The following is a 26,528-nucleotide window of genomic DNA, read 5'->3' on the forward strand; positions in this document are numbered from 1 at the left end:
GGGGATTTAAGTCACTGTGGACGCATGGACTCCTGCTTTACTCAGTGCGCTCTAATCTGTGATCTTTTAGAAATTAACTGTATTGAAGCATGCATACTTTTTTTTTTCTTTTTTTTTTTTTTTTTTTGAGACAGAGTCTCGCTCTCCCAGGCTGGAGTGCAGTGGCACGATCTTGGCTCACTGCATCCTCCACATTCCGGGTTCAAGTGTTTCTCCTGCCTCAGCCTCCCAAGTAGCTGGAATTACAGGCACCCGCCACCACGCCCACCTAGTTTTTGTATTTTTAGTAGAGATGGGGCTTCACCGTGTTGGCCAGGCTGGTCTTGAACTCCCGACCTCAGGTGATCCGACCACCTCAGCCTCCCAAAGTGCTGGGATTACAGGCCTGAGCCACTGCGCCTGGCCTGAAGCGTACGTGCTTTTTATTAAGTGAATGCACTCGCTTTAGTGTGTAGTCCTAGGTTTGACAGACGTAACTTCCATTCCAGCCAGCACAGAAATAGTTATGAGACCACACTTCGGCCCCACCAGCAGCCCTGTGGCCATGTGCATCACTGTGTGTCGGTCGTGCTGGTCCTGAGTCTCCGGAGGAATCGGCGTCTGTGGGTCTGGTGCAGGGTCCTGGGGCTCCGGGGGACTCGGCGTCTGTGGGTCTGGTGCAGGGGACCAACTTGCTCCTTTTGTTCAGCACAGTACTCTGGGAATCTCTGTAATTACCTGTGTCTGTGGATGATTTTTTATTATTGAGAAATATTCCATTGTATGAATATACCACAGTTTGTCCTGTTGATGGGTGTTTGGCTGGGTGTTTTTTGCAGTTAAAATTGTTTTAATCTTTATGTCACTACAGATGTGCAGTGAGCTCATTTGTGTTAAAGTCTCAAGCAGTCCACCTGCCTCGGCCTCCCAAAGTGCTGGGGTTACAGGTGTGAGCCATGGTGCCTGGCCCTGATGAGAATTATGTAAGATATTTAATGGTGCACTCAGGGATGTCAGGCTCTGTTCTTCGGTGCAGCTCATTTTCTGTGTCTCTCCCCGATAGGAACACATTATTTTTATTCCTTTTTTTTTTTTTGAGACAGGATCTCATCTTGCCCAGGCTGGAGTGCAATGGCGCAATCTCAGCTCACTGCAACCTCTGCCTCCCAGGCTCAAGCAATTGTGGTGCCTCAGCCTCCTGAGTAGCTTGTAATCCCAGCACTTTGGGAGGCTGGGGCAGGTGGATAGCTTGAGGCCAGGAGTTTGAGATGGCGCCACTGCAGTCCAGCCTGGGTGACAGAGTGAGACTCTGTCTCCAAAAAAAAAAAAAATATATATATATATATGTATATATGGTTTATTTCTCCGTTTAAAAATTTTTGACGCCGGGCATAGTGGCTCGCACCTGTAATCCCAGCACTTTGGGAGGCTGAGGCGGGTGCGTCACCTGAGATCAGGAGTTCAAGACCAGCCTGGCCAACTTAACAAAACTCTGTCTCTATTACAAATACAAAAATTAGGCCAGGCGCGGTGGCTTACACCTGTAATCCCAGCACTTTGGGAGGCCGAGGTGGGCGGATCACGAGGTCAGGAGATTGAGACCATCCTGGCTAACACGGTGAAACCCCGTCTCTACTAAAAATACAAAAAATTAGCCGGGCATGGTGGCGGGCGCCTGTCATCCCAGCTACACGGGAGGCTGAGGCAGGAGAATGGCGTGAACCTGGGAGGCAGAGATTGCAGTGAGCCGAGATCACGCCACTGCATTCCAGCCTGGGTGACAGAGCGAGACTCCGTCTCAAAAAAACAAAACAAAAGAAAACAAAAATACAAAAATTAGCCGGGTGTGGTGGCACACGCCTGTAATCCTAGCTACTTGGGAGGCTGAGGCAGGAGAATCGCTTGAACCCAGGAGGCAGAGGTTGCAGTGAGGTAAGATCGCACCAGTGCACTTCAGCCTTCGTGACAGAGCAAGACTCCGTCTCAAAAAAAAATTTGGGCAGGCATGGTGGCTCACACCTGTAATCCTAGCTCTTTAGGAGGCTGAGGCAGGAGGATTGCTTGAGCCCAGAGACCAGCCTGGGCAACATGATAAGCCCTATCTATAAAAAAATTAGCTGGGCACGGTGGTGCCTACCTGTAGTTCCAGCTGCTTGGGAGGCTGAGGCAGGAGAATCACGTGAGCCCAGGAGTTTGAGGCTGCTGTGAGCTGAGATTGTGCCACTGCACTCCAGCTTGGGTGACAGGGCAAGATCCTGTCTCAAAAAAAAAAAAAAATTGCAAGCCGGTGCGTGTGGTCTCGCTGTACCGGCTCCTTGGGCTCCGTCCACTGGGCTGGACTCACAGGAATGGGACAGGGAGGGCCCAGCACAGAGAAGCACAGACTGCAACCTCTTTTCCTTAGGAAGACGGAAGAAAGTGCCGGGAAGAAAGAAAACCCCGTCCGGACCATCCGCAAAAAGTAAGAGCTCAGCCACAAGATCTAAGAAACGCCAACATCGAGTGAAGAAGAGAAGAGGGAAGAAGGTAAAGGTGAGCATTGGGTGGCAGGGCCTGAGTCTCCTGCTGGCCACAGCACCCTCACGTGGTTACGGGGCAGGGCCTAAGCCTCCCGCCGGCCTTGGCACCCTCGCGCGGTTATGGAGCAGGGATCATCATCGTCTTTGCTTTTCTGTATTTACTCAGTGATTTGCTGATGGAAATGAACATTTCTGTAGCACAGACTGAAGATGGGGTTGAGGCCAGCTGTTTCCTGAGGCACACTGAGGGGTTGAGGGGTGGTCGTGTGCCCCCAAGGAACCTTCCTGAAGCCATCAGCTGGTCGGGGAGCCAGGTGTGAGCCAGGCCAGTGCAAGCCCTCTGGCAGAGGCCCCCAGGAGCAGCTGTGGGTTTCAGGCAGGCCTGGCCAGCCTGGCTCTGAGGAGTGACACAAGCCGTATCTGACAGGCCGCGTCCACCTCCTCTGACCCATGTTCGCTGGGCTCTGGGAGCGGCCTCCTTGGTATACGTCGTGGCGTTTGTTGTCCTAGGCCCTTTCCATCCAAAATCATGGACCAGACATTTAATATTCATTTTTAGTTGATTCCTAATTATTGTCTGTGTTGATGGGGTGGAGGGTGGTGTGTCATTCGTGTGCATGTTTGTGATGCTCAAACCGGGACTAAATGTATCACCTTGTCCACTCGGACTGCACATTTAAAACACCTTAATATGTAAAAACTTGAATTGCGGCCGAGCGCGGTGGCTCACACCTGTGATCCCACCACTTTGGGGGGCTGAGGCGGACGGATCACCTGAGGTCAGGAGTTCAAGGCCAGCCTGGCCAACATGGTGAAACCCCATCTCTACTAAAAAGACTAAAAATTAGCTGGGTGTGGTGGCAGGCACCTGCAGTCCCAGCCTCAGGAGTCTGAGGCAGGAGAATCACTTGAACCCCAGGAAGCAGAGGTTGCAGTGAGCCGAGATTGCACCACTGCACTCCAGCCTGGGAGACGAGAGCAAAACTCTGCCTCAAAAACAAAACAAAACAAAACAAAACTGAGTTGCAGCCATTGTTCAAGTGTTTGCTGAATCTTTTTTTGTTTTTTTTTTTTGAGACGGAGTCTCACTCTGTCCCCACGCTGGAGTGCAGTGGTGCGATCTCGGCTCACTGCACCCTCCACCTCCCAGGTTCAAGTGATTCTCCTGCCTCAGCCTCCTGAGTCGCTGGGATTATAGGCGTGTGCCACCACGCCCAGCTAATTTTTGTATTTTTATTAGAGATAGGGTTTCACCATGTTGGTCAGGCTGGTCTTGAACTCCTGACCTCGTGATCTGCCCACCTTGGCCCCCAAAGTGCTGGGATTACAGGAGTGAGCCACCGTGCCCAGCCTTTGTTTTGTTTTTTGAGATGGTATCACTCTGTGGCCCAGGCTGAAGTGCAATGGCTCAATCCCAGCTCACTGCAGCCTTGACCTCCCCAGTCCCAGGTGATCCTCCCACCTCAGCTTCCTGAGTAGCTGGGACTACAGGCATAGCCCACCGTGCCCGGCTAGTTTTTGTATTTTTCATAGACACAAGGGTTCACCATGTTGCCCAGGCTGGTCTTAGACTCCTGGGCTTAAGCAGTTTGTCTTCTAAGCCTCACAAAGTGTTGTTTGTTTGTTTGTTTTAGGTTGGGGCGGGAACAAAGTCTGGTTCTGTTACCCGGGTTGGAGTGCAGTGACATGATCCTGGCTCACTGCAACCGCCTTGACCTCCCAGGCTAAGGTGATCCTCCCACGTCAGCCTCTCAAGTAGCTGGGACCACAGGCTCACGCCACCTCACCTAGCTAATTTTCTTTTTTTGGTGGAGACGGGGTCTCACCGCGTTCCCCAAGCTGGTCTTGAACTCCTAGGCTCAAATGATCCTCCTGCCTCAACCTCCCAAAGTGCTGGGATTACAGGTGTGAGCGCCAAGTCTGCTGCATCTTTATGTGAATTTATACTCAAGGTTATTGTTTATTTCCTAGTAAATATAAACTCATATAATACATATTTATCTAAAACCATATTTTAGTTTTTTTTTTTTTTTTTTTTTTTTGAGATGGAGTTTCGCTCTTGTTGCTGAGGCTGGAGTGCAGTAGTATGATCTCAGCTCACTGCAACCTCGGCCTCCCAAATAGCTGGGATCACAGGTGTGTGCTACCACGCCCGGCTAAGTTTTGTATTTTTAGTAGAGATGGGGTTTTGCCATGTTGGTCAGGCTGGTCTTGAACTCCCGACCTCAAGTCATCCACCCACCTTGGCCTCCCAAACTGCTGGGATTCCAGGTGTGAGCCACCATGCCTGGCCCTCTTATTTTAGTTTTAAATGCATTATTCGAACATCCAATCTGTTTATTCATTCAGACAAAATTCCTGGAGTAGAAGCTAAAGCCATGACCAGGTGTTGGATAAGGACCTGCTATTTCCCAGTTCTCAGGTCCCCTGGGCGCTCTCTCCCTTTGCTTTGCGGGGTGCCCTGAGCCTGGGTTGGAACCTCGTCTCCCATCCCTGTGCCCAGAACACTCCTGGGCGTCCTCCTGAGCTTTTTGTCCTCGGCTGGCCTGCATGCTGTTTCTGTGGTTCCTTTCTTCTGCAGACAGCGTTCTGGGACCACAGCCTGGGGGCCCGATGGCAGGTGAGGGTGTTCGCCCTTGGGAGGGGCGGCGCCTGCCTTCAGGCGATGCAGTCCCAGCCACAGCGGGAGGCTGCCCTGTCCGCTCTGCCTAGAATCAGAAGGAAACAGCTAGTAACTCTTAGGGTTTTTAGGAATTTAGGAATAATGACAGCGCTTAAAATCTAAATTTGTGTCATCTTCTCAAGGCTTTTTTGGTGTTCTTGTTTGTTTGTTTTTGTTTGTTTTTGAGACAGAGTCTCGCTCTGTCCCCCAGGCTGGAGTTACAGTGGTGCAATCTTGGTTCACTGCAACCTCTGCCTCCCGGGTTCAAGCAGTTCTCTTGCCTCAGCCTCCTGAGTAGCTGGGATTACAGGCGTCCGCCACCACGCCCAGCTAATTTTTGTATTTTTAGTAGAGATGGGGTTTCACCATGTTGGCCAGGCTGGTCTCGAACTGGCCTCAAATGATCTGTCTGCCTTGGGCTCCCAGAATGTTGGGATTACAGGTGAGCCATCAAGGGGTTTTACTGTCAGTCATCAGTTGAATTTTTTGTTTCCCTCTTTGTGAGTTTTCACTTAATGCTACTACGACGTGATGGTGACACTGCAATGCCCGAGAGCCTCTGGTAGCCTGCAGGAGCTTCACGGCCGATGTGTGCGGCATTGTTCCTGCTTGTCGGTCATCATGCCTGCGAAGCCCATTGACTTTGGCTTAGTATTTTCCCGCTCTAGTGTTCGCTGTTGCTGATGAAGGCTTCACGTGGCATTTACAGAGCCCTCGTAGATGCCATCCCCGTCTCTCTGTTCATCTTTTTCTTTGTTACTGGATTCAGAGTGAAGCCACCACTCGCTCTCGAATCGCGCGGACGCTGGGCCTGCGCAGGCCTGTTCACAGCAGCTGCATCCCATCAGTGTTGAAGCCAGTGGAGCCCTCCTTGGGGCTGCTGAGAGCGGATATTGGAGCTGCCTCTCTGTCTCTGTTTGGAGATCCCTATGAGCTGGACCCCTTCGACAGGTGAGTGAACTGGTGATGGTCCTGCCTGGGCACCCGCTCCTCTCCCTGGGGGCTGTGGGCACGGGGCCCCGAGGTGCATGCGGAGGCGTTAGGTTTTGTGTTTGAGAGTGAGGGTGGCCATTCCTCCCACCGCCATACGGTGCAGGTGGGCGGCGTGGAACTCAGAGGTCTGGTGCGGGGCCCGAATCACACGTGCCGCCACATGGCCAGTGCTCGGCCATCCTCTTCCGTGCCGTCTCCCTGGGCTGGGGGTTCTGGGAGCTGGGAGTCACCTGTTCCCTTTGGCCTGTGTCCTCCCCTCTAGCAGTGAAGAGCTTTCTGCAAACCCTCTTTCCCCTCTGAGTGCCAAGAGACGGGCTCTGTCCCGGTCAGCCCTGCAGTCCCACCAGCCCGTGGCCAGGCCCGTCTCCGTGGGGCTTTCCAGGTGTGTGAGGGCAGAGGCTTCTGGGGAGGTGGGGGCAGCAGTCGGGCATCGGATGGGAGTTCTAGGGTGGGGCCGCGATAGCCTGGCTCTCTGTGGCCCTGGGTGGCCTCAGCACCTCCCCTCAGCTGTCACGCTCATCAGTCGGCTCTTGGCGTGAGGCAGTGCTGCAGCCCATCCTGTGTCAGAGGCCACGGCCTGCCCGTGAGCGTGGACTGGGAGTTGCTGCAGCTCCACGAGGTGGCCCCTCTGCCCCCCACCCCGGCCTGAGAGCCACCAGCACAGGGACACCACCTCGGGCAGGAGCAGTGGCCCTGGTGAATAAGGCTGTCATCAGAGGTCACCTTTTGGCCAGTTCTTTTGTTTCGCCACAAGAACAAAAAAAGAATTAACCAAAACCAACAAAACAGGTAAAGGTGCTTGTCTGCCCCCTCCCACCTGTTGGTGGAGTTGGGGGTGGCAAAGGCACCAGATGTGACTTCTCCCAAAAACGCCTGGTTTCCCTGGGGCCAGAGCTGCGAGGTGGGGCTCCCTCCCTCCCTCTGGGAGGCCCCGGTGAGCACCTCTTAGAACAGCAGCCGGAGCCAGGGCTGTGGGGGAGGCGCAGGCCCGGCCCAGCCCCACTCTCCCCGGCTCCCCCCTGCTGCAGGGCTCTGCCTGGGTGCGGGCCCTCAGGCTGTGGGAGGCAGTGACGGCAGGGCCTCGGGTCTGTGCCCACAGGAGGCGCCTCCCTGCCGCGGTGCCAGAGCCAGACTTGGAGGAGGAGCCAGTGCCTGACCTGCTGGGCAGCATCCTGTCGGGCCAGAGCCTCCTGATGCTGGGCAGCAGTGATGTCATCATCCACCGCGACGGCTCCCTCAGCGCCAAGAGGGCGGGTGAGTGCCTCCCCTGCCACGGCCCCTTCCTCTGTGGGCTGCTGGTCCTCAGGCTGTTCCCAAGCACTCAGCCCATGTCTCAGTCACGGAAGATGTAGCTGAAGTTGGGGGGACCATTCCTCAGCCATTTTTCTGCATTGATTTCCCTTCTTGAGCAGTTTCTCAGTTAGCTCCGAGTTCTTACCCAGCCCCACAGCTTCATGTTCATAAGAACATGTCCTGATGGGGTACTGCCCCCGCCCCTGGTTAATATCGTGTCCTGATGGCCTCAGGCACTGTACTTTGTCATCCACAGAGTGGCTGTTGAAGCAGCTCTCCGGGTGTGGAAAGGCGAGGTGTCCACCTCAACAGGCAGACAGGAGTTTAAAGCGCACGACCTCACAGAAAACCAGTTGTGATAAAAGTTAAACCACTGACATTTAAGAAGAGTGGGTGGGAAATGATTGCCATTGACTTTTTTGTTTTTTAGCTCCAGTTTCTTTTCAGCGAAACTCAGGCAGTCTGTCCAGAGGGGAAGGATTCAAGGACTGCCTGCAGCCCCGAGCACTGCCCTCCGGGAGCCCGGCCCAAGGCCCGTCAGGAAACAGGCCACAGAGCACAGGGCTCAGCTGTCAAGGCAGGTCCTGCATCCCCGCCCGCACCTCGGGGGCACCTGTGAGGCTGGACTTGTCAGCAACCCCTGGGTCGGTTCAGGCTCGGAACTTGTCAAATGGGAGTGCGCCTGGCTTCAGACAGAGTCACAGCCCCTGGTTCAACGGCACCAACAAGCACACTTTGCCCCTTGCTTCTGCCGCGTCTAAGATCTCAAGCAGAGATTCTAAGCCCCCATGTCGCAGTGTGGTGCCGGGGCCTCCCCTGAAACCAGCGCCCAGAAGAACAGACATCTCTGAGCTACCCAGGATACCAAAGATCAGGAGAGATGACGGTGGTGGCAGACGGGACGCGGCCCCGGCCCACGGGCAGAGCATTGAGATCCCCAGTGCCTGCATCAGCCGACTGACTGGCAGGGAGGGCGCCGGGCAGCCAGGGCAAGGCACACGGGCAGAGAGCGAGGCCAGCAGCAGGGTGCCCCGGGAGCCCGGGGTGCACACGGGCAGCTCCCGGCCCCCAGCCCCCAGCTCCCATGGCAGTTTGGCCCCACTGGGACCATCAAGAGGGAAAGGGGTTGGATCGACCTTTGAGAGCTTCCGGATCAATATTCCTGGAAACATGGCACATTCCAGCCAGCTCTCCAGCCCTGGCTTCTGTAACACGTTCCGGCCTGTGGACAATAAGGAGCAGAGGAAGGAGAACCCCTCACCCCTCTTCTCCATCAAGAAGACGAAGCAGCTCCGGAGCGAGGTCTACGACCCATCCGACCCCACCGGCTCCGACTCCAGCGCCCCTAGCAGCAGCCCCGAGAGGTCTGGCCCTGGCCTCCTGCCCTCTGAGATCACACGAACCATCTCCATCAACAGCCCGAAGGCCCAGACGGTGCAGGCTGTGCGCTGCGTCACCTCCTACACGGTGGAGAGCATCTTTGGTACAGAGCCCGAACCCCCTCTTGGACCGTCCTCCGCTGTGTCCAAGCTCCGGGGTGCAGTGGCTGCCGAGGGGGCCTCTGACACGGAGCGAGAGGAACCCACAGAGAGCCAGGGCCTGGCTGCCCGGCTGCGGAGGCCATCCCCCCCAGAGCCCTGGGATGAGGAGGATGGGGCGTCTTGCAGCACCTTCTTTGGCTCTGAGGAGCGGACGGTGACCTGTGTGACTGTCGTGGAGCCGGAAGCCCCACCCAGCCCGGACGTGCCGCAGGCTGCCACCCACAGAGTCGTGGAGCTCAGGCCCCCTTCCCGGTCCCGCTCCACATCCAGCTCCCGCAGCAGGAAGAAGGCCAAGAGGAAGAGGGTGTCCAGGGAGCACGGACGGACGCGCTCTGAATCCAGGGACAGGAGCTCGAGGTCAGCGTCACCATCAGTGGGTGAGGAGCGCCCCAGGAGGCAGCGGTCCAAGGCCAAGAGCCGGCGGTCCTCCAGCGACCGCTCCAGCAGCCGAGAGCGAGCTAAGAGGAAGAAAGCCAAGGACAAGAGCAGGGAGCACAGGCGGGGCCCTTGGGGCCACAGCTGGAGGACGTCCCGGTCGCGGTCGGGGAGCCCTGGCAGCTCTTCCTATGAGCACTATGAGAGCAGGAAGAAGAAGAAAAGGAGATCAGCGTCCAGACCTCGGGGAAGGGAGTGCTCCCCCACCAGCAGCCTGGAGAGGCTCCGCAGGCACAAGCATCAGCGGGAACGCAGCCACGAGTGGCCAGACAGGAAGGAGAGTGTGGTGTGGCCCCGAGACCGGAGGAAGCGGAGGTCCCGGTCCCCAAGCTCGGAGCACAGGGCACGGGAGCACAGGCGGCCTCGGTCCCGTGAGAAGCGGCCGCAGACCCAGTCCCATTCCCCAGAGAGGAAGGGGGCTGTGAGGGAGGCTTCCCCAGCGCCCCTTGCACAGGGGGAGCCAGGGCGGGAAGACCTCCCCACCAGGTTGCCAGCCTTGGGGGAAGCACATGTCTCGCCGGAGGTGGCTACGGCCGACAAGGCCCCCCTGCAGGCTCCCCCTGTCCTGGAGGTGGCAGCTGAGTGTGAGCCCGACGACCTGGACCTGGATTATGGCGACTCCGTGGAGGCGGGACACGTCTTTGATGATTTCTCAAGCGACGCCGTTTTCATCCAGCTCGATGACATGAGCTCACCACCTTCTCCCGAAAGCACAGACTCTTCCCCGGAGCGAGACTTCCCACTGAAGCCTGCGTTGCCCCCAGCCAGCCTGGCCGTGGCCGCCATCCAGAGAGAGGTGTCACTGATGCACGATGAAGACCCTTCGCAGCCCCCACCCCTGCCAGAGGGCCCCCAGGAGCCACATTTGCTCAGGCCGGACGCGGCTGAGAAGGCTGAGGCACCCAGTTCCCCGGATGTGGCGCCTGCGGGGAAGGAAGACAGCCCCTCTATGAGTGGGAGGGTACAGGAGGCAGCCCGGCCTGAGGAGGTGGTTTCGCAGACCCCCCTGCTGCGGTCCAGAGCCCTGGTGAAGCGGGTCACCTGGAACCTGCAGGAGTCGGAGAGCAGCGCCCCCGCCGAGGACAGAGCCCCCCGTGAGTAGTGCCCCGGCCCCCACCGAGGACAGAGCCCCCAGTGAGTAGGTCCCTGACCCCCGCCGAGGACAGAGCTCCCAGTGAGTAAGGCCCCGGCCCCCGCCGAGGACAGAGCCCCCCGTGAGTAGTGCCGCGGCCCCCACCGAGGACAGAGCCCCCAGTGAGTAGGTCCCTGGCCCCCGCCGAGGACAGAGCTCCCAGTGAGTAAGGCCCCGGCCCCCGCCGAGGACAGAGCCCCCCGTGAGTAAGGCCCCGGCCTCCACCGAGGACAGAGCCCCCTGTGAGTAGGGCCCTGGCCTCCGCTGAGAACAGAGCCCCCTGTGAATCCGACTCCTGTCGAGGACAGGGCCCCTGAGTGAGTAGGGCCCCGGCCACCACAGGGAGCTTCTGGAGCCAGGGAACACTGGGATAGTGGGTGTGGGGGTCTCCTGCAGGTGGGCAGAACAGGTCATGGTCGGGGATCAGTGGCTAGGAGCTGGCACACCTCACAACCTCCCCTTGCTGCTGGGGGTGGATCTGAGGGCTGCTCTGTGGTCCTTGCTCCTGGCACTTTTCTGGATTTTTCCAGCCATGAAACAGCATTCTGGGCAGGGGTGGGCACAGAGCACCCACCTCCCTGTCTGTCGGGCCCCCAGGGGCACCACTTCACAGGCCACAGAAGCCCCGAGAAGGAGCCTGGGACATGGAGGACGTGGCCCCCACAGGGGTCAGGCAGGCGTTCTCCGAGCTGCCCTTTCCCAGTCACGTGCTTCCGGAACCCGGGTTCCCAGACACAGACCCCTCTCAGGTGGGTGTCTGGGCTGGAGGGCTGTGGGCCGTGGGCAGTGGCCTGGCACCCGTGCCACACACACCACACTAGGCTGGGGCTGAGGCCTCACGGCTCCTGGGCACAGAGCTGCTAGCTGTAGGGCCCAGTGCTCAGCAGGGGTGTCCCTCCCAGGTTTACAGCCCCGGCCTGCCGCCTGCCCCGGCCCAGCCCTCAAGCATCCCACCCTGCGCACTGGTCAGCCAGCCCACGGTCCAGTTCATCCTTCAGGGGAGCCTGCCGCTAGTGGGCTGTGGGGCAGCACAGACCCTGGCCCCAGTGCCCGCTGCCCTGACCCCAGCCTCAGAGCCAGCCAGTCAAGCCACTGCAGCCAGCAACTCGGAGGAGAAGACCCCGGCCCCCAGGCTAGCTGCAGAGAAAACCAAGAAGGAGGAGGTGAGTCCTGCCTCCTCCCACTTTCCCCATGTTCCCGTCTTACTTTGAAACTAAAGTTGTTGGGGCTGAGTTTATGGGCGGAAGGTGGTCGCTGTGCCTCTGGAACTGCAAGGGTGTCCAGAACCACAGTGCCTCTGGCCAGAGGGACTCCCAGCTCCCTTCCTGGCCGCATCACACACGTGTCCCCTCTAGTACATGAAGAAGCTGCACATGCAGGAGCGTGCTGTGGAGGAGGTGAAGCTGGCCATCAAGCCCTTCTACCAGAAGAGGGAGGTGACCAAGGAGGAGTACAAGGACATCCTGCGCAAGGCCGTGCAGAAGGTGGGCTGCGTGCGAGCCTGTGTGTGGGGCTCAGGGTCACGGGCGGTACGTCGCTGCTGTCTCGTCAGCATGGACTTTGGGGTGACCATGAGTGCAGGCCCGAGGTCAGCCAGCCAGGTTAGGGGTCGGGGGCTGTATTGCCACATCCTGTAGGCCTGGGGTCAAGCCTGTTCGCCTGTGGCTGCCCCTGGCAGATGCTTAGGAAGGAGGGTGCCTCAGTGCACCCTGGGTAATTTAAAACTACCCAGCCCACGCCCAGCTTATAGGTGGGAGAACGACCCCCAGAGGTGAGCAGTTGCCTGGTGACGTCTCAGCCCGTGCTCCCCCCTCCGACACCGTGGGACCCACCCTCAGTGGCCTTGTGAGCGGCATAGCGAACAGGACGGGGGTCTCACATAGGTGGGGTGGCCTCTGCCGCCGTCTGTCTGCGTGCTGCACCCAGGGCCTGCTCCTGAGCCCAGCTTTGGCCCTGGGCTCTGGCCCGGAACATCTGGATGTGAAAGGACATTTGGTGATTGCACCTCTTTCTCCAGATCTGCCACAGCAAGAGTGGAGAGATCAACCCCGTGAAGGTGGCCAACCTGGTGAAGGCGTACGTGGACAAGTACAGGCACATGCGCAGACACAAGAAACCAGAGGCCGGCGAGGAGCCGCCCACGCAGGGGGCCGAGGGCTGAGGCCAGGCAATCACGGGCTATGCCCGGGGAGCTGTCGGGAGTGGCGGGAATCGGGGCCATGCCCGGGGAGCTGTCGGGAGTGGCGGGAATCGGGGCCATGCCCAGGGAGCTGTCGGGAGTGGCGGGAAATGGGGGGCATCAGCATGCCTGCCGTCGGGTTCCTGCGCTGACACCTGGTCTCTGCGCCTGTCTTGCTCACAGTTGAAAACTGGACACTTTTGTATGTATATTATAGAGACACTGTTTCCATTCTAATTTATCAAAAATGGATTATCTTTAGAAACCTCTTGATTGACTTACTACTTGGAAGATAAAGCACTTGGTGATCAAGAGGGGCTCCTGGTGGGGTGGCGCGTCTTTGATAAATCTCTAGGTGGCCTCCCGCCAACCGCTGCTGTGTACCTCTGGCTCTGAATTAGGAATATCTTTACTTTCTCTTTTCCAATTATGTTGTGCTCTTGTAAATAATTGCTCGAGTTTGCACTCAACACCGTTGCCTCCTGGAGGCAGGGTGCAGCAGTGGCAGCCTGAGGGCTGGCAACAGGTGTCCTGCATGGGGAAATGCTGTCCCTGCCCTCGGCACAGCTGGTGGGAGTGGCTTTGGCGGCCACTGGCCTGTCAACAGTCTTGTTCTTTGAGTCAGAGCTTGGCTGTGATGTGTGTGGTGAAGACAGAAGTGAGTTGGTGTGCAGGGAGGCCGTGGAGGTCCCCTCCCTCCCTGGGCCTCACCCGTGTTCAGCCTGGACCCAATTCCCCACCAGCCAAGATGCCAGTACGTGTTCTGGAGTTCTTTTTATTAGACTGGGCGGCCGCGGCCAGCTCTAGGTGGGCTGCTCCAGCTTTCTGGAGTTCTCATTAGACTGGATTCTAGGCGGGCTGCTCCAGCTCCATAAGGAAGCACTCGATGTCGTCATAGAGGCTGTTGGTGCTGGACAGGCAGAGGCTGAGGCTGCTGCTATCCAGGGAAGACACACCCTCACGCTGCGTGCCCTCTAGGTGCACTCGGCACAGCCAGGGTTCCAGCTGCCAGGAGGGATCGGGCGTCTGTCAGTGACCCGGCGTGTGGCCTCCCCTCCCCCTCCCCAGGCTCTGAGGGCGTCGGGCATCTGTCAGTGACCCGGTGTATGGCCTCCCCTCCCCCTCTCCAAGGCTCTGAGGGCATCAGGCGTCTGTCAGTGGGCCTGAGCACGTGGCCTCCCCTCCTTGAGGCTCTGGTCTCACCTTCACCAGGACCAGGCTCTTCTCCTTGGGCCTCCCAGCTGACAGGTCCTGCCCGAAGCCCAGGTAGATGGTATAGCGTGGGGAGCCACGGCGCTGCCGTGCCCGGAATTCCACCAGCTCTGAAGAAGGGGACTCTGCTGAGTACCTGGCAGGCAGGTGCTCCCAAGGACCCCTGGAGACAGCCCCCCAGGCAGGGGCCTCACTGACCTCCGAAGAAGACTCTGAAGTCGAAGATGGGGGTGTCACAGTTCCGAGGCAGCAGGCAGGCTGGGGTGGAGGGGCTGGCGGAGCCTGGGGGGCCGCCCACCTCCCAGTACACCTTGCACTTGCCCATGCGCCGGGCCCACAGCTGTGGCCCCCGAAGCTCCAGGTGCAACCCAGGGGCCACATGCCGCAGCAGTTCCTCCGTGTAGCGCAGCTGCTTCTGGTCCGGGAGCTCGGCAGGGCTGGGGAATGCTACCTGCTGGGGGTCTGTGGCCCGGACAGCTGGGTCTGGGGGCCCGTATAGGAACGTGCAGCTAGGGTGTCCCACCACCTTCTGCAGCACCGTGCGGCCCTTGTACATGATGGTCACGTCCAGCGTCCCTGGGCTGGGCTCTGTGTGGAGACCAAGCTGTGAGTGACGGGGGTGGGCGGGGACAGGCTGTGAGTGACGGGTGGGCGGGGACAAGCCGTGAGTGACGGGGGTGGGCGGGGACAGGCTGCCCCTTCCTGGGATCCACTCACCTTGCACCGCGGTGCGGGCGCTTGGGGAGGGTGACAGGTACGGCTCTGCCTGGTGCGGGGACTCTGGGGCCGCGGCCTCGCCTGCATCCGGAAGGGAATCCTGTGCTGGCATCTCATCCCTAGCCCCTCCCTGTGCCCCAGGCCTCCCAACCCCTACCCCTCTCACCTGTCGTTAGTGCCGCGGGCTGGGGCCCGGGGCTGGGGGTCGTCTCTACTGCCCACCCGTACAGCTCCCCAGCAGGGAGCCCTGGGCCTGAGGAGGGGAGGACAGTGGGAACGGTGGTCCCCTCCTAATTCTCCAGCTCCCCAATCCCCAGCCCCCTTCTCAAGTGTCCGTCCAGGTGCACTGGCCCCTCCCGCGCTCCCCGCCTCCCCGGGCACGCCCACACCTCCAGCACAGGCCCCAGTCAGGGGAAGCCCTTCTTGTCCCTCTCCAGGAGCCTTGGTTGGGACTGGATCTGCCCCCCATGACGCTGTCAGCAGATGGTCCGCCAGGCAGCTCTGTTGCACTGCCTGGAGCAGGAGGTCCCCCTTGTCACCAGCCGGGGCAGGGAGGGGGCCTGGGGCTTGGAGTCCAGCATCTGTGTGTGCCAGGAATGGCCCTGGGGGCCCACCCTGCAGGGAAAAGTCAGGGTCAACGTAAGCAGCTCCGCGGCCTGGTAGGAGGAGAGGCAGGCAGAGAGAAGGCTACCTGTGGTGGTGGGACAGCTGCGGGGGCCTCTGCCTCAGTCTGGTCCGTGCCTGGGCCTTCTGAGAGAGAATGGGGCAGGCGTTAGGCCCCGACACCAGAGTGAGAGAGACAAGGAGAGCCTGGTGTAGCCCCCACCAGCTTCCTGGCTGTGAACCCTTAGGCTGTGGCCTGAGGAGGTGGGGATGTGGCTCTCCACCTGTCCTGGGCCTGCTGGCAGCCTCTCCCAGAACAGCTTCTAAAACCACAAATCTGACCCAGAGAATGTTCCCCTTTGCCCAAGCAGGACGAATGCCAAGGCCCTTGGCAGCCGGCATCGCTCACCTCGCCAGCACAGCTCCCGGCTGAGCGCGTACACCTTGTGCGGGTCGGCCGGGTCCCCCGAGTTATCTCGCAGCATCACGAAGCGACGCGTGCTGCGCAGTGCGCAGCGGAAGTTGGTTTTCCAGCCGGCGCGCTCCGCAGTCTCAGCCTCGGGGGGCGGGTCACCTCCCCTGCTGCTAGGCGGCCACCTGCCGCGGGCCACAGCCCAGGCCTGAAGAGGGGGACAGAACACGTGTGCCGGGCCCGAGGGGTCCTAGGCGGGCGGGGCGGGGCGGGGCTGGGGTCCCCACCTTGAAGATGCGCGCGTCGGCCTCGCTCAGGTCTTTGCGCGCGAAGTGCTTCCAGGGCACGCGGAAACAGGTGCGGGCCTCGTCCAGCCACTGCAGCCCCTCATAGCAGCCGCTGCTGATCTCTCCAAGGAGCCACTCTCCGAACAGCACGCGTGGGGCTGCCCTGCGGGTGTCCGGCCGCGGAGAGTCAGGGCCGGCTGCAGGGCGCTCGGGGACTGGCATCTGGAGAGGGTGGGCCGGGCTCTTACCTCTCAGGAGCCAAGGCCATTGCTCCTTCTGCAGGGGCAGTTAGGTGGCGGTCAGGTGTTACAACAGGGGAGGTAAGGGCTCCTGTCGCAGCAGACGCCAGGCCGCGGCCACAGGTCGTGTGGCCAGGTGTCACAGGTGTCCACAGGTGTGGACTGAGGGCTTGTAGCCACCGAGGCTGCCTCGGTGTGGATCTCTTGGCAGAGGGGGCTACAGGTGTGACTGCAGGTGTGGCCGGCGCGCACACATGAAGTCACAGGTGTTGAACCAGTGTCCAGGTCTGGCGGGAAGGTGCAGGCCGGACCCTGCGGAGACGGGAAAGGCGACGTCAGGGGCGGGTCAGGCTCCCGGGAAAGCGAAACCTAAACAGTGGCGCTTCGCACCCTCCTCGATCCCACCCCGTCCGGTTCTCAGCTCCGCGGAACCCCGCCTCTGCCTCCGCCTCCCTCCTCGATCCCACCCCGTCCCGTTCTCAGCTCCGCGTAACCCCGTCTCCGCCTCCGCCTCCCTCCCCGCCCGACCCTCATCTCTCAGGCTCCCCCAGCCCTTGGCTCTACCCCTCCGGGGTCACGGAGCCCCCACGGAGGCTCTCGCTCCCGGCCTGCACCGCGTGGGTCTGGGGTCCCCAGTACCTGGGTGCCAGAGCCGCCGGGACGGGAAGTTTCGTCTCGCGGGGAAGCGGAGGGCCGGCGCTTTTATTACGGTGGCCGGGCCGGATGCGGGGCCCGAGGAGCTGCAGGTGCAGCCCAGGAGGTCCCGTGGCCAGGCGGGAGTTTCCGGGAAGGGCGCGCGCCGCCTGTTCTTACTATTGGATGCGACCAGCGGAACCCCGCCCCGGCCAGCGCGGAGTAGGGAGGAGTGGAGGGCCCTGGGAGTGGCTGCGGTGAGCCGAGATGGAGCCACTCCACTACAGCCCAGGGGACAGAGCAAGACTCAGTCTCAAAAAAAAAGGAAGTGGGTAAGGGGAGGTGGACGTGCCTCGAAAAAGGGGCAGCTGCACCGTTTGCGTTTCTTTTTTTGAGATGGAGTTTCGCTTTTGTTGCCCAGGCTGGAGTGCGGTGGCACAATCTTGGCCCACCACAACCTCCGCCTCCCGGGTTCAAGTGATTCTCCTACCTCAGCCTGCCGAGTAGCTGGGATTACAGGCATGAACCACCACGCCCGGCTAATTTTGTATTTTTAGTAGAAACGGGGTTTCTCTATGTTGGTCAGGCTGGTGTTGAACTCCCGACCTCAGGTGATCTGCCCACCTCGGCCTCCCAAAGTGCTGGGATTTAGGCGAGAGCCGCCGTGCGTAGCTCCCTTTGGGTTTTTTACATTGTTCAGTCAAGAATATCAGATACTCTTACAATTAAAACATTTGGAAAGGAATTAATGGTGTATTTTCATTAGGGAAAGTGCTGACAAGCCGCAAGGGACCCCTTGATGGTTCTGGGCATGGGCGCCCAGCCTGGGCTCCGGCCTTGGGAGCAGCGAGGGGAATGTGTCTCTCACCCCTAGGCCTCCTGGTCCGGCTCCTGCTCAGGCCACACGGCGCACCCACCCCCAGCGCGCCTCAGTCCAGGTCTCTGGGCGGGGTGTTTACTGCTGCGCCCCAACCCAAGCATGTAGATTTCAGAAGGGGACTAGGACCCCCGGCAGGTGTTTGAGACCACCGGCTCCCAAGTGCGTCGCCTTGGGGGTTTGCATCGGCTCCTCAGCCTCCCCAGGCAATCTCTGTGTAGGGTCGGGAGCGGGAGGTCTGAGTTGAGCCGAGTGCCTGAGATCTCCGGTGCAGGTCGGGGGAGGGGAGCCCCCCCTCGGGCTGTGGTTAGAGCGTGAGAGGAACTTCCCAGACTAGCTGGCACAGAGCCTCGGGAAGGCGGCGGGCACTGCAGGTGGTTTACGGGAAGTGCTGCAGCCTTGGGGTGGGGACAGCGTGGTCAGACCCACCGCCTCATCTGCACACCCGGGCTCAAGCGCTAATGACGACGGGGGACCGAGTGAATGGGGCCCCCGTGGACCCACGCGCCTGCCCCACGCCATGGCCTGGGTTTCGGGAGCCTCGCTTTATTCTGCCTCGGGTCGGAGGCTGGGGGAGCGAGACCTCCAGTGCCCGCGCGGCTGGGGGAGAGGGTGGAGGGGCCGCTTAGATGTAGGAGTCATCACCACCGGGCGCATCGTAGGGACCCCCAGCCCTCCCCGCGCCCTCGTCGCCGCTGCCGGAGTCGCTGGTGCCATCCATGTCCAGGGTGGGCGCGTTGAGAACGACCACGTCTGCCTCCGCCCCGATGTCCTCGCCAAACCAGACGGCCTTGTACCCGCCCTCCGGCCGCCGCTCCTTGGTCAGGATGGACCTCACCGCCGTGGGGCTTCCGCCAGCTCGGGCCGCTGCGGGGGGCTCGGGGGCACCGCCTGGGGAGGCGGGGCCGGGGGGCGCGGGCTCTGCGGGCATCAGTGCCTCCACGGGCTTGGGGTCGTGCGTGGGGCTGGGGACGGGCGCCCAGTTGGCCTTGTGGTCAGGGAGGAACGCCTGGTTGTCAAAGCCTTGGGGCTGGGGCTCCTGCAGGCGGGAGTCGAGGCGTCAGCGGGGTCCCTGGGTCTCTGCAGCCTTGGCCTCTGCACACCCTCATTCCACGCTGGACACTCCTCCATCTCCACATCTGTCCCTCTGCCCTCCCCTCTCCCATCCCCCACTTCCTGCCTGGTCGCCTGCCCTGTTCTCCACCCTGGGCCTCACCGGAGCTTTGCCAGAGCAGCACTTGAGCCGGGGGCCATAGTGCTTGTGGACAAGGACGGCGAGGCCAAGGAGAGCCAGCAGCAGCAGCGCACCCAGCACCCCGCCCAGGGCCGCCATATCCACCACCGAGAAGCGCTTGTCCTCCGAGGGGCCGCCACCTGGCATCGCAGTGGAAAACGTCATCACCCCCGCACTGTTGAGTGCCCCAGGCATTTCCCATGCCAACCTGTGCCAGGCTTGGGACACTTGGGTTCCACCCAGGCCTGGGCTGTCTCCCAAATCTCAGGCTCTGCTGACCCTGGCTCAAGGGGCCTGTGTGTCCCATTGAGACCCTGCCCACCCCCTCCCCCCCCGGGAGGCCAAGCTGCTCACAGGAGCTCACAAGAGGTGCAGGGACTTGCAGGGTGAGCGGCAGCCGTGGGAATCGTGGGATTCGCTGGACCCCACATCTGGCCTCTGTCCTACACACATCACAGGTTACCTCACTGGGGGCCTTGGGCCTGTCTGTGTCTGTCAGTCCCAAACAGACTCCTCTTTGGGATTTCATGGTCAGGCCAGGTCAGCCTGGGGTGGACCCTTCCTACAGCGTTTCCCATACCAGCCAATGACCGGAGTCAGGGAGGGAAGGCAACAGAGTGGGTGCTACCTGAAGATGGGGTGCTCTTGCTGACGGGCATCGGCTGAGAGGTTCCTGGCTCTGGGGTCTGTGCTGTGCCCCCACCGGGTGTGGCTGGTTGGTGGGAGGTGCTGGTTCCCACACTGGGGGGCATCGGCTGAGAGGTTCCTGGCTTTGGGGTCTGTGCTGTGCCCCCATTGGGTGTGGCTGGTTGGTGGGAGGTGCTGGTTCCCACACCGGGGGGCATCGGCTGAGAGGTTCCTGGCTTTGGGGTCTGTGCTGTGTCCCCACCTGGAGTGGCTGGTTGGTGGGAGGTGCTGTTTTCTGCACCCGGGGGCCCCCCGGGTGTGGACGAGGTTGGTGGCCTCAGAGTTGTGCCAGAGGGTGGATGAGGGCCTGTGCCTCCCCCAGAGCTGGTCGTGGAGGGTCCCTGGGAGGGCGCAGGGGGTCTGGGGGCCTCGGAAGTGGTGCTGGTCCAGGGCCCGGTTGTTCCTCCAGCCTCTGGGGATGGGGGCACATCTGGGGGCCGGGAACAGTGCTTGGGCTTGCCTCTGCCCGCCCCTTGCACACCTACCGCGGGAAAGGAGCCACCGAAGGGGCTTATTTGGAGAACCCTGGGGGCTCACCTGTGGAGGGGGGCTCACCTGTGGAGGGGGGCTCCTGTTCGGAAACTTGTATCTCAATGACTGTGGTTGCGGTGCCAGAGGTCACCGTGTTGTTGGCCTCAACCTGGGGCAGGAAGGGGCTTGTCCCTCCTGGACACATCTTTAAGCCCCACACCCTTGGAGATGCCCGCCTGCCCTGCCCTGCACCTCTGCGTAGAAGGCTCCCGCCTGTGCCAGTGTGGTGGTGGTCAGCACAACCTCTCCCTCCATCCGGAAGTGTGAGTGGTTGGTAATTCGATATGTGATGGCCGAGTTGAGGTCCTGGACAGGGTCTCATTGAGTCCCCGGCCAGGCTGCCTCCCACGTACAGCCCTGACCCACCCACAGAGGGGAGGCCAGGTGGGCCCAGGGACCCTGGGCAACAGGAAGGCTGCCAGTGGGGGCGGCAGGCATCAGCCTTGGATGTACTCCCTACCGAGAACTCCGGGTCCTGAGCCTGGATCCTCAGAGGCTGAGAAGGGGCAGCTGCATCCTTGACCACAACGCCCGCTCCAGCGCCACGCACCACGGTGCCACGATACAGGCTCTGGGGGAAGCGGGGCGGGCTCCCGGCTGCAGCCACAGCCTCCACGGTGACCTGGGTCACTGAGTAGCGGGCAAGGTCGGCCTGTTGGCCCTGGAGGTGGGGGAGGCAGCAGTGACTAGTGGGGTTGAAGGTGGAGCTGGCGCTGAAGGCTGGGGCTCAGGAAGGGCAGGTGCAGACTTGGGGGCCCTGCCCCGGCCCCCCAGCCCTGACCCCCCCGCCCTACCTTCCACCCTGCCCCCTCTGCCCTGCCCCCCATGCAGGTGCCCACCTCACCTTCACCAGCAGAAGGAAGGTCATGGGGTTGGGGACACTCCTGGCCACGGTGAGGTTGCCCGAGTCTGGGTGGATGATGAATGTACCATTCACATTTCCTGGGAGGATGATGGAAGTGCTCAGCCCTGGCCCCCTGAGGCCCAGGGACCCGGCCAGCTCTGCCCAAGGTGGGGATGGAGACAGGGACAGAGGGGGTACAGGGCATTGTTGAGGGCTGGGCCCCACTCACCCCTAAAGATGCTGTAGATGATGGGCTGGTTGATGCCGCGGTCTCCGTCCTCAGCGTAGATGGGTCCAGGACGCAGGACGAGGGGAGATGGCTTCAGGGATGGCGGAGGGGAGGGCACGTCGTGGGGCTGGGGTGGATGGCCCCAGCCTGGCCCCTCTGACTCCCCATCAAGGGCAGGGTTGGCTGAGGAGGGGCCCAGTCCCGCTGGTGGCCGGGCGTCCCTGCCTGCCTAGGATAGTCCCTTGTCCCAGCATCACAATCAGTAACACCCCTGTGGGTCCCTTACTAATGAATGAGTCAAGTTGCCCAAAGATACTGAGTCCCATTTGCACAAGGCTTGTCTTGACGGGTAAGCAAACATTTAGGAAGTGGGGGCTCCCGGGGTCTGCATTTCTGCCTCTCATGTACTGTTTGGTGGCCCCAGGTGCCTTGGTGCCAGGAAGGTTTGCAGACAGCCTGTGTGGGCCCAGTGGTGACTGTCAGCAGGGCAGAGATGTCACCATCCCTTAAGAGCTCCAGGGCCCCGGCCCACCTCCCCAGGCCCCTGAGACCGCCTGGAGGCGGTCTCTGGGGCCCACGCTCCTCCCTGTGTGTTCAGGGTTTGCTCCGTCACCCCCTCAAGATGGGAAGGATTGGTTTACAAGGAGAGTCTGTATTTGTTTCAAAATCACAACCAAAATTGGCCCCACCCCCTGACCCCGCCCCCGCCCTTCTTCTCCTGATCCTGGCCGTCCCTGTGTCCAGCCTGCCTGGAAGGCCCTGCCCCGTGCACTGCCCCTCCCTCCCCATTACCAGTATGTGCCCCGTGGGGACAGCCCCGTGGTACTGAGCTTGAATGCAGACGTAGCCATCTGAGAAGGTGCAGGGCAGGAACCAGGGGGGCCGCAGGTCGGCGGGCACCACGTTCAGCACTAGTGTGGCGGTGGCAGTGTGGCTGGGTTCCACATTCTCCCCCGGAGTGTCCTGCAACAGACGGCTGTGCTGGATCAGGCCTGGGAGCAGCTGGGGCCAGGGGGGCCTCAAGTGTGTGGGACTCGGGGCTGGGGTGACCTGCTCACCCGCACCAGCAGCCAGAAGGTCATGTTCGGCCGTTCATAGAAGTCCAGGGGCCGGTCCAGCCTCAGGGCGGGACGGTTTACACTCACCAGGGAGAAGTAGTCACTGGCACCCTGGGGAGGGTCAGGGAGGACAGAGCCTGAGAGGGCGAGGGCGGCTGCGGGTGTCAGAGGCCAGGGGCTGGTGCTGGGGCAGGGCGGGCGGCACTGACTGCTGTCATTTCCTGGAGGGTGTAGAACAGAATGTCGTCCTTGTCGCGGTCCTCAGCCTGCAGTTGCGTCTCAGGGATGACGGTGGAGTTCACTTTCGTGTCCTGGGGAGGGAGAGGGGCTTGGTCCGGCCACACTCTTGGCCCCTGTGGACCTCCACTGTGGTTGAGCCCCCGGCCACCACTCACCCCCTGCCCTCACCCTGGGCTCCTACACCCCCGTGCCCAGTCCCCCGCGGCTTCGCTGGCCTCACCTCCTCCACCCTTATCTCCTTGGTCTTAAAGGGGAATTCAGGGGCATTGTCATTGACGTCCAGCACTGACACGAACACCCTTAGCTGGGTCACCTGCAGGATGTGGCCGTCAGCCTCTCCCACAGCCCCTCCCCGTCGTGAGGTGCACCCCTCGACGGCTATCCGTCCCCACCGTGAGTGAGGTGCACCCCTCAACGGCCACCTGTCCCCGCCCTAAGTGAGGTGCACCCCTCGACGGCCACCCGTCCCCACCGTGAGTGAGGTGCACCCCTCAACGGCCACCCGTCCCCGCCGTGAGTGGGGTGCACCCCTCGACGGCCATCCGTCCACTCGCTCATTCAGTTGTTGGGGGGCTACAGGGGGGCTGCACAGCTCTAGGCGTTGGGATTCAGAGATCACAAGAGACAAATCTCTGCCTGGTGGTGCCTGTCCTGGCAGGACTTATAACAACAGACAAAAAGGACTTTATAAAGCCAGGAGGTGGCAGGTGCTCCACAGAAAAATAATGCAGGTACTTGGGGATGCAGCCAGCAGAATCTCAGGTGAGGAAAGACAATCCATTTTCTTTTCTCTGTTTTTTTTTTTTTGGTTTTTGTTTTTGTTTTTTGGTTTTTGGGTTTTTTTGGATACAGTCTCGCTCTGTCGCCCAGGCTGGAGTACAGTGGTGTGATCTCGGCTCACTGCAACCTCTGCCTCCCTGGTTCAAGCGATTCTCCTGCCTCGGCCTCCGCCCACCTCGGCCTCCCAAAGTGCTGGGATTACAGGTGCCTGCCACCATGCCCAGCTAATTTTTGTATTTTTAGTAGAGACGGGGTTTCACCATTTTGGCCACATTGGTCTCGAACTCTTGACCTCAGGTGATCTACCCGCCTCGGCCTCCCAAAGTGCTGGGATTCCAGGCGTGAGCCACGGCGCCCGGCCAGGACTCTTCTTTTTAGAACATAACCACAATGTCGTTGTCACACCTGGGAAAAGCGGTCACTTTCTACCTCAAATGTCCAGGATGCCACATTCCCCGTGGTCTCTGAAGGGTTTTTTAACAATTGTTTGTTTGAATCAGGGCCCACATTATGGACCTGGTTGGTAATTCTCCTGAGTTTCTGTTCATCTGTACCTTTCCCTTTCTCCCATCTTTTTTCCTGGAGATTTATTTGTGAAGAAACTGGATTGTCAGCCGGGCACGGTGGCTCACACCTGTAATCCCAGCACTTTGGGAGGCCGAGGCGGGCAGATCACCTGAGGTCAGGAGTTTGAGACCAGCCTGACCAACATGGAGAAACTCCGTCGCTACTAAAAATACAAAAATTAGCCGGCCGTGGTGGCGCATGCTTGTAATCCCAGCTACTCAAGAGGCTGAGGCAGGAGAATCGCTTGGACCTGGGAGGCGGAAGTTGCAGTGAGCCGAGATCGCGCCACTGCATGCCAGCCTGGGTGACAGAGTGAGACTCTGTCTCAAAAAAGAGCCTCTCTCTTTCAGAGACACATCCCAAGATATGTGCGGGTGACGTGCCGTGGTGCGTGGAGGGCACAGAGCCTCTGTGTGCTGGTAGGTGAGGGGGCCTGTGCTGGCCTCAGGATTCTGCAATTTTCCTTAATAAAGCCAAAAAAAAATGCCGCCGGTCAAGAAGCAGGATGTTGGGGGAGCGGGGCTGGGATGCAACAGGGCATAGGGTGGTTGGGATTTCTCTGAAGACTGCAGTCCTGAGCCGGTGAGGGAGGGGCGTGCCTGGCGGGAGCCCTGAGGCTGCAGCGGAGCCTCCGCACAGTACGTCTGGGTTTGACTCGGTGAGAAAGGAGCCGTGGAGGGCTGGGTTGGGCTGGGCAGCCTTGGTTTACAACATCCACAGGGGCTGTTCTGCCACGTGGGGTGGACTGGGGCCGGCAAAGGGCAACAGGGAAGCCGGTGGGCCAGCTGGAAGTTTCCCAAAATGAGTGCTGGTGTCCCGGCCCTGATGGGACTGGAGGTGGACAGACTCTGGATTTCTGGGTCGAGCTGGGGCACAGCCAACAGATTTACCAGTGGGGGGCTGTGGGGGACACGTGGGGAGGGAGGGCGAGTGGGAACCAAGGTGGTCCCCGTGACTGGCAGGATAAAGGTGCATTCCTTGTGGATGGTTGAGGGAGTGGGTGGGAGTCTTGGGCACACTGGATGGGGTGTCTGCTGGACAAGGGGTCAGTGACGGGGACTCCACAGCTCAGGGCAGAGTCTGGACTGGAGGAAATGTGGGCATCACCCTCGGGGGGTGGCATTTGAAACCACACCCTGGCTGACGTCATCAAAGACTGGTCCTGGACCGGCAGGGCAGAGCCCAGCAGAGGTGGCCGGGTGGGGCGGGGACTCACCAATGTGCCTCCGCTCTGACACAGCAGCTGAGCCTCAAGCAGTGAGTTCTCCTGTGGATGTAGACAGGTCTGCAGTCACCGTCCTGCCCCACAGGTGGGGAGACTGAGGCCAAGGGGGCAGGCGCTGGCCCAGGGTCCCCATCATCAGTGGTCAGTGCTGAGGGTGTGGGCCCAGGCAGCTTCATCCCGAAATGGCCCAGCCTTCTAGGGCAGGCACCACCAAGCATGGGTGTCAGTGGATGCCCGCAGGCATAGAACTAGGCCCCCGAGGGAGGTGTGGCCTGAGGATGCAGGTGCCCTTCTCCCGGGACCTCCATATCCCGCCCGCCTGCCGCCCACACCTCGTAATCAGGAGTCACGTTGAGAAACAGCTGGTTTCCCTGGATCCGAAATGCAAAGGGGGTGGACAAGGGTCCGAGGGTCACCTCCTGGCCCTCCGGGACGTGGATGTCCACCAGCGGCTCGGTGACATTTGTGTTCTCCTCTACTTCAAAGATGTCCTTGTTCACAGAGCAGTCTGTAAGGTTGCAGAGGAGGGATCAGTGCCTCCCAGCCCCTGGCTCCCCGCCGCCCGTGCCCCACCTACCCCTGCCCGCAGCCTGTAAGGTTGCAGAGGAGGGATCAGTGCCTCCCAGCCCCTGGCTCCCCGCCGCCCGTGCCCCACCTACCCCTGCCCGCACATACACTGGGCCTGGGCCGTGGTCCCCGGGGGTCGGACGAGCAGCCCGGTGAACAGCAGGGGAGGCCACAGCAGGGCCCAAGACCCCATCTTGGCGGCTGTCACCTGGCGGGAGGGTCCGAGCGGGTCTGGCGTCTAGGACTGGCGCAGTTCCTACCTCAGCGACCTTCGCCCCAGCCAGACGCCGCCCAGTTTATGATCCTTTACGACCGGCTTCTGCCAAGGGGGCTCCCGCTGGCCGGCTGGTCCAGCCCACTGCCAGAAGGAGGGGCGGTCGTTTGGCCCAAGTTGGGCTGAGTGCAGGAGTCAACCAGGGGGCTCAGGTCACAGGCACCAAGGCACAGGGCAGAAGGGACTGGAGAGCGGCTCATGGGTGCCGTGGGGGTAGGGGCAGGGCAGGGGCAGGGCTAGGGTGTGGGAGAGAAGCTGGGGGCTGGGGGCGGGGGCTCGGCCCTTGGTGTCGGGGTGTCTGGAACCTGCCTCCCTAGCCCAGGCTGCCCTGGCTTGGCTCCTCCCCTAAGATCTCCCTCAGGCAGAGTTCCTAAGGCCACCCCTTGAGGCTCAGAACCCGGGTGTTCCCCAGGAAGCACCTCCCTCCCTGCCTGACAGCAGGTTCTGAAGGAAAAGGCTCTCCTCACTGTGTCCTGGGGACACCCCTGCCTGCCCCAGAGACAAGTCGGCTTCTCAGGGTGGGGCTGGACAGGGCCTTAGTGACTGAGGCTAAGGCGGGGCTGTGAGGGGCAGCTGGGA

The 26,528-nt window shown here is 60.8% G+C and overlaps 3 protein-coding genes across 20 annotated transcripts in view; 1 reads left to right on the forward strand and 2 right to left on the reverse strand.

Moving 5' to 3' along the window:
* The window catches only part of PHRF1 (PHD and ring finger domains 1), a 39,268-nt gene extending 26,270 nt beyond the window's left edge, over nucleotides 1-12,998 (forward strand). For 5 of the 16 annotated variants that reach the window (XM_055093910.2, XM_055093922.2, XM_055093913.2 and 2 more), the window contains 8 exons: nucleotides 2,384-2,511; nucleotides 5,930-6,111; nucleotides 6,416-6,535; nucleotides 7,253-7,407; nucleotides 7,877-10,516; nucleotides 11,457-11,717; nucleotides 11,910-12,038; nucleotides 12,572-12,998. In XM_055093910.2, the coding sequence (XP_054949885.1) occupies nucleotides 2,384-2,511; nucleotides 5,930-6,111; nucleotides 6,416-6,535; nucleotides 7,253-7,407; nucleotides 7,877-10,516; nucleotides 11,457-11,717; nucleotides 11,910-12,038; nucleotides 12,572-12,885 (3,929 nt within the window). In that variant the 3' untranslated portion in view covers nucleotides 12,886-12,998. Of the gene's footprint in view, nucleotides 1-2,383; nucleotides 2,512-5,929; nucleotides 6,112-6,415; nucleotides 6,536-7,252; nucleotides 7,408-7,876; nucleotides 10,517-11,151; nucleotides 11,304-11,456; nucleotides 11,718-11,909; nucleotides 12,039-12,571 lie in introns of all 16 variants that reach the window. The other 11 variants (XM_055093917.2, XM_055093919.2, XM_055093915.2 and 8 more) reach the window with 6 other exon arrangements.
* Nucleotides 12,999-13,492: 494 nt separating this feature from the next.
* IRF7 (interferon regulatory factor 7) lies at nucleotides 13,493-16,344 on the reverse strand. 3 transcript variants are annotated; one of them, XM_055093924.2, is made up of 10 exons: nucleotides 16,213-16,344; nucleotides 15,965-16,127; nucleotides 15,675-15,885; nucleotides 15,354-15,412; nucleotides 15,052-15,277; nucleotides 14,829-14,915; nucleotides 14,663-14,743; nucleotides 14,144-14,533; nucleotides 13,937-14,055; nucleotides 13,493-13,738 (listed from the first exon to the last, which is right to left on the reverse strand). In XM_055093924.2, the coding sequence occupies exons 1-10, from the start codon at nucleotides 16,230-16,232 to the stop codon at nucleotides 13,583-13,585; spliced, it is 1,512 nt and encodes a 503-aa protein (XP_054949899.2). In that variant the 5' UTR covers nucleotides 16,233-16,344; the 3' UTR covers nucleotides 13,493-13,582. The 3 variants fall into 3 exon arrangements, with proteins under 3 accessions (XP_054949899.2, XP_054949900.2, XP_054949898.2); XM_055093925.2 differs by lacking the exon at nucleotides 14,829-14,915; XM_055093923.2 differs by lacking the exon at nucleotides 16,213-16,344 and having other exon boundaries at nucleotides 15,965-16,194.
* An 887-nt stretch (nucleotides 16,345-17,231) lies between these two features.
* CDHR5 (cadherin related family member 5) lies at nucleotides 17,232-26,148 on the reverse strand. Its single transcript, XM_055093865.2, has 15 exons — nucleotides 25,784-26,148; nucleotides 25,441-25,616; nucleotides 25,100-25,150; nucleotides 22,757-22,849; nucleotides 22,506-22,607; nucleotides 22,297-22,407; nucleotides 22,031-22,201; nucleotides 21,239-21,329; nucleotides 21,010-21,107; nucleotides 20,626-20,826; nucleotides 20,358-20,471; nucleotides 20,190-20,274; nucleotides 19,559-20,064; nucleotides 18,930-19,205; nucleotides 17,232-18,752 (listed from the first exon to the last, which is right to left on the reverse strand). The coding sequence occupies exons 1-15, from the start codon at nucleotides 25,866-25,868 to the stop codon at nucleotides 18,339-18,341; spliced, it is 2,574 nt and encodes an 857-aa protein (XP_054949840.1). The 5' UTR covers nucleotides 25,869-26,148; the 3' UTR covers nucleotides 17,232-18,338.
* Nucleotides 26,149-26,528: the final 380 nt, after the last annotated feature.

Source organism: Pan paniscus, chromosome 9, assembly GCF_029289425.2.
Source record: "Pan paniscus chromosome 9, NHGRI_mPanPan1-v2.0_pri, whole genome shotgun sequence".
NCBI lineage: Eukaryota > Metazoa > Chordata > Mammalia > Primates > Hominidae > Pan > Pan paniscus.

What these genes read in the sequence shown, in the direction of transcription:
- IRF7 (XM_055093923.2), bottom strand. Translation starts at nt 16,186, where the DNA reads ATGCCAGTCCCCGAGCGCCCTGCAGCCGGCCCTGACTCTCCGCGGCCG. An exon ending in CTTCAGAGTCTTCTTCGGAG is followed by an intron (nt 14,056 to 14,143) that starts GTCAGTGAGGCC and finishes CCCCTTCTTCAG; the next exon opens with AGCTGGTGGAATTCCGGGCA. An exon ending in AGAGCCTGGTCCTGGTGAAG is followed by an intron (nt 13,739 to 13,936) that starts GTGAGACCAGAG and finishes CCCTCCTGGCAG; the next exon opens with CTGGAACCCTGGCTGTGCCG.
- CDHR5 (XM_055093865.2), bottom strand. Translation starts at nt 25,868, where the DNA reads ATGGGGTCTTGGGCCCTGCTGTGGCCTCCCCTGCTGTTCACCGGGCTG. An exon ending in ACGTGACTCCTGATTACGAG is followed by an intron (nt 25,151 to 25,440) that starts GTGTGGGCGGCA and finishes CTACATCCACAG; the next exon opens with GAGAACTCACTGCTTGAGGC. An exon ending in AGGAGATAAGGGTGGAGGAG is followed by an intron (nt 22,608 to 22,756) that starts GTGAGGCCAGCG and finishes CTCCCTCCCCAG; the next exon opens with GACACGAAAGTGAACTCCAC.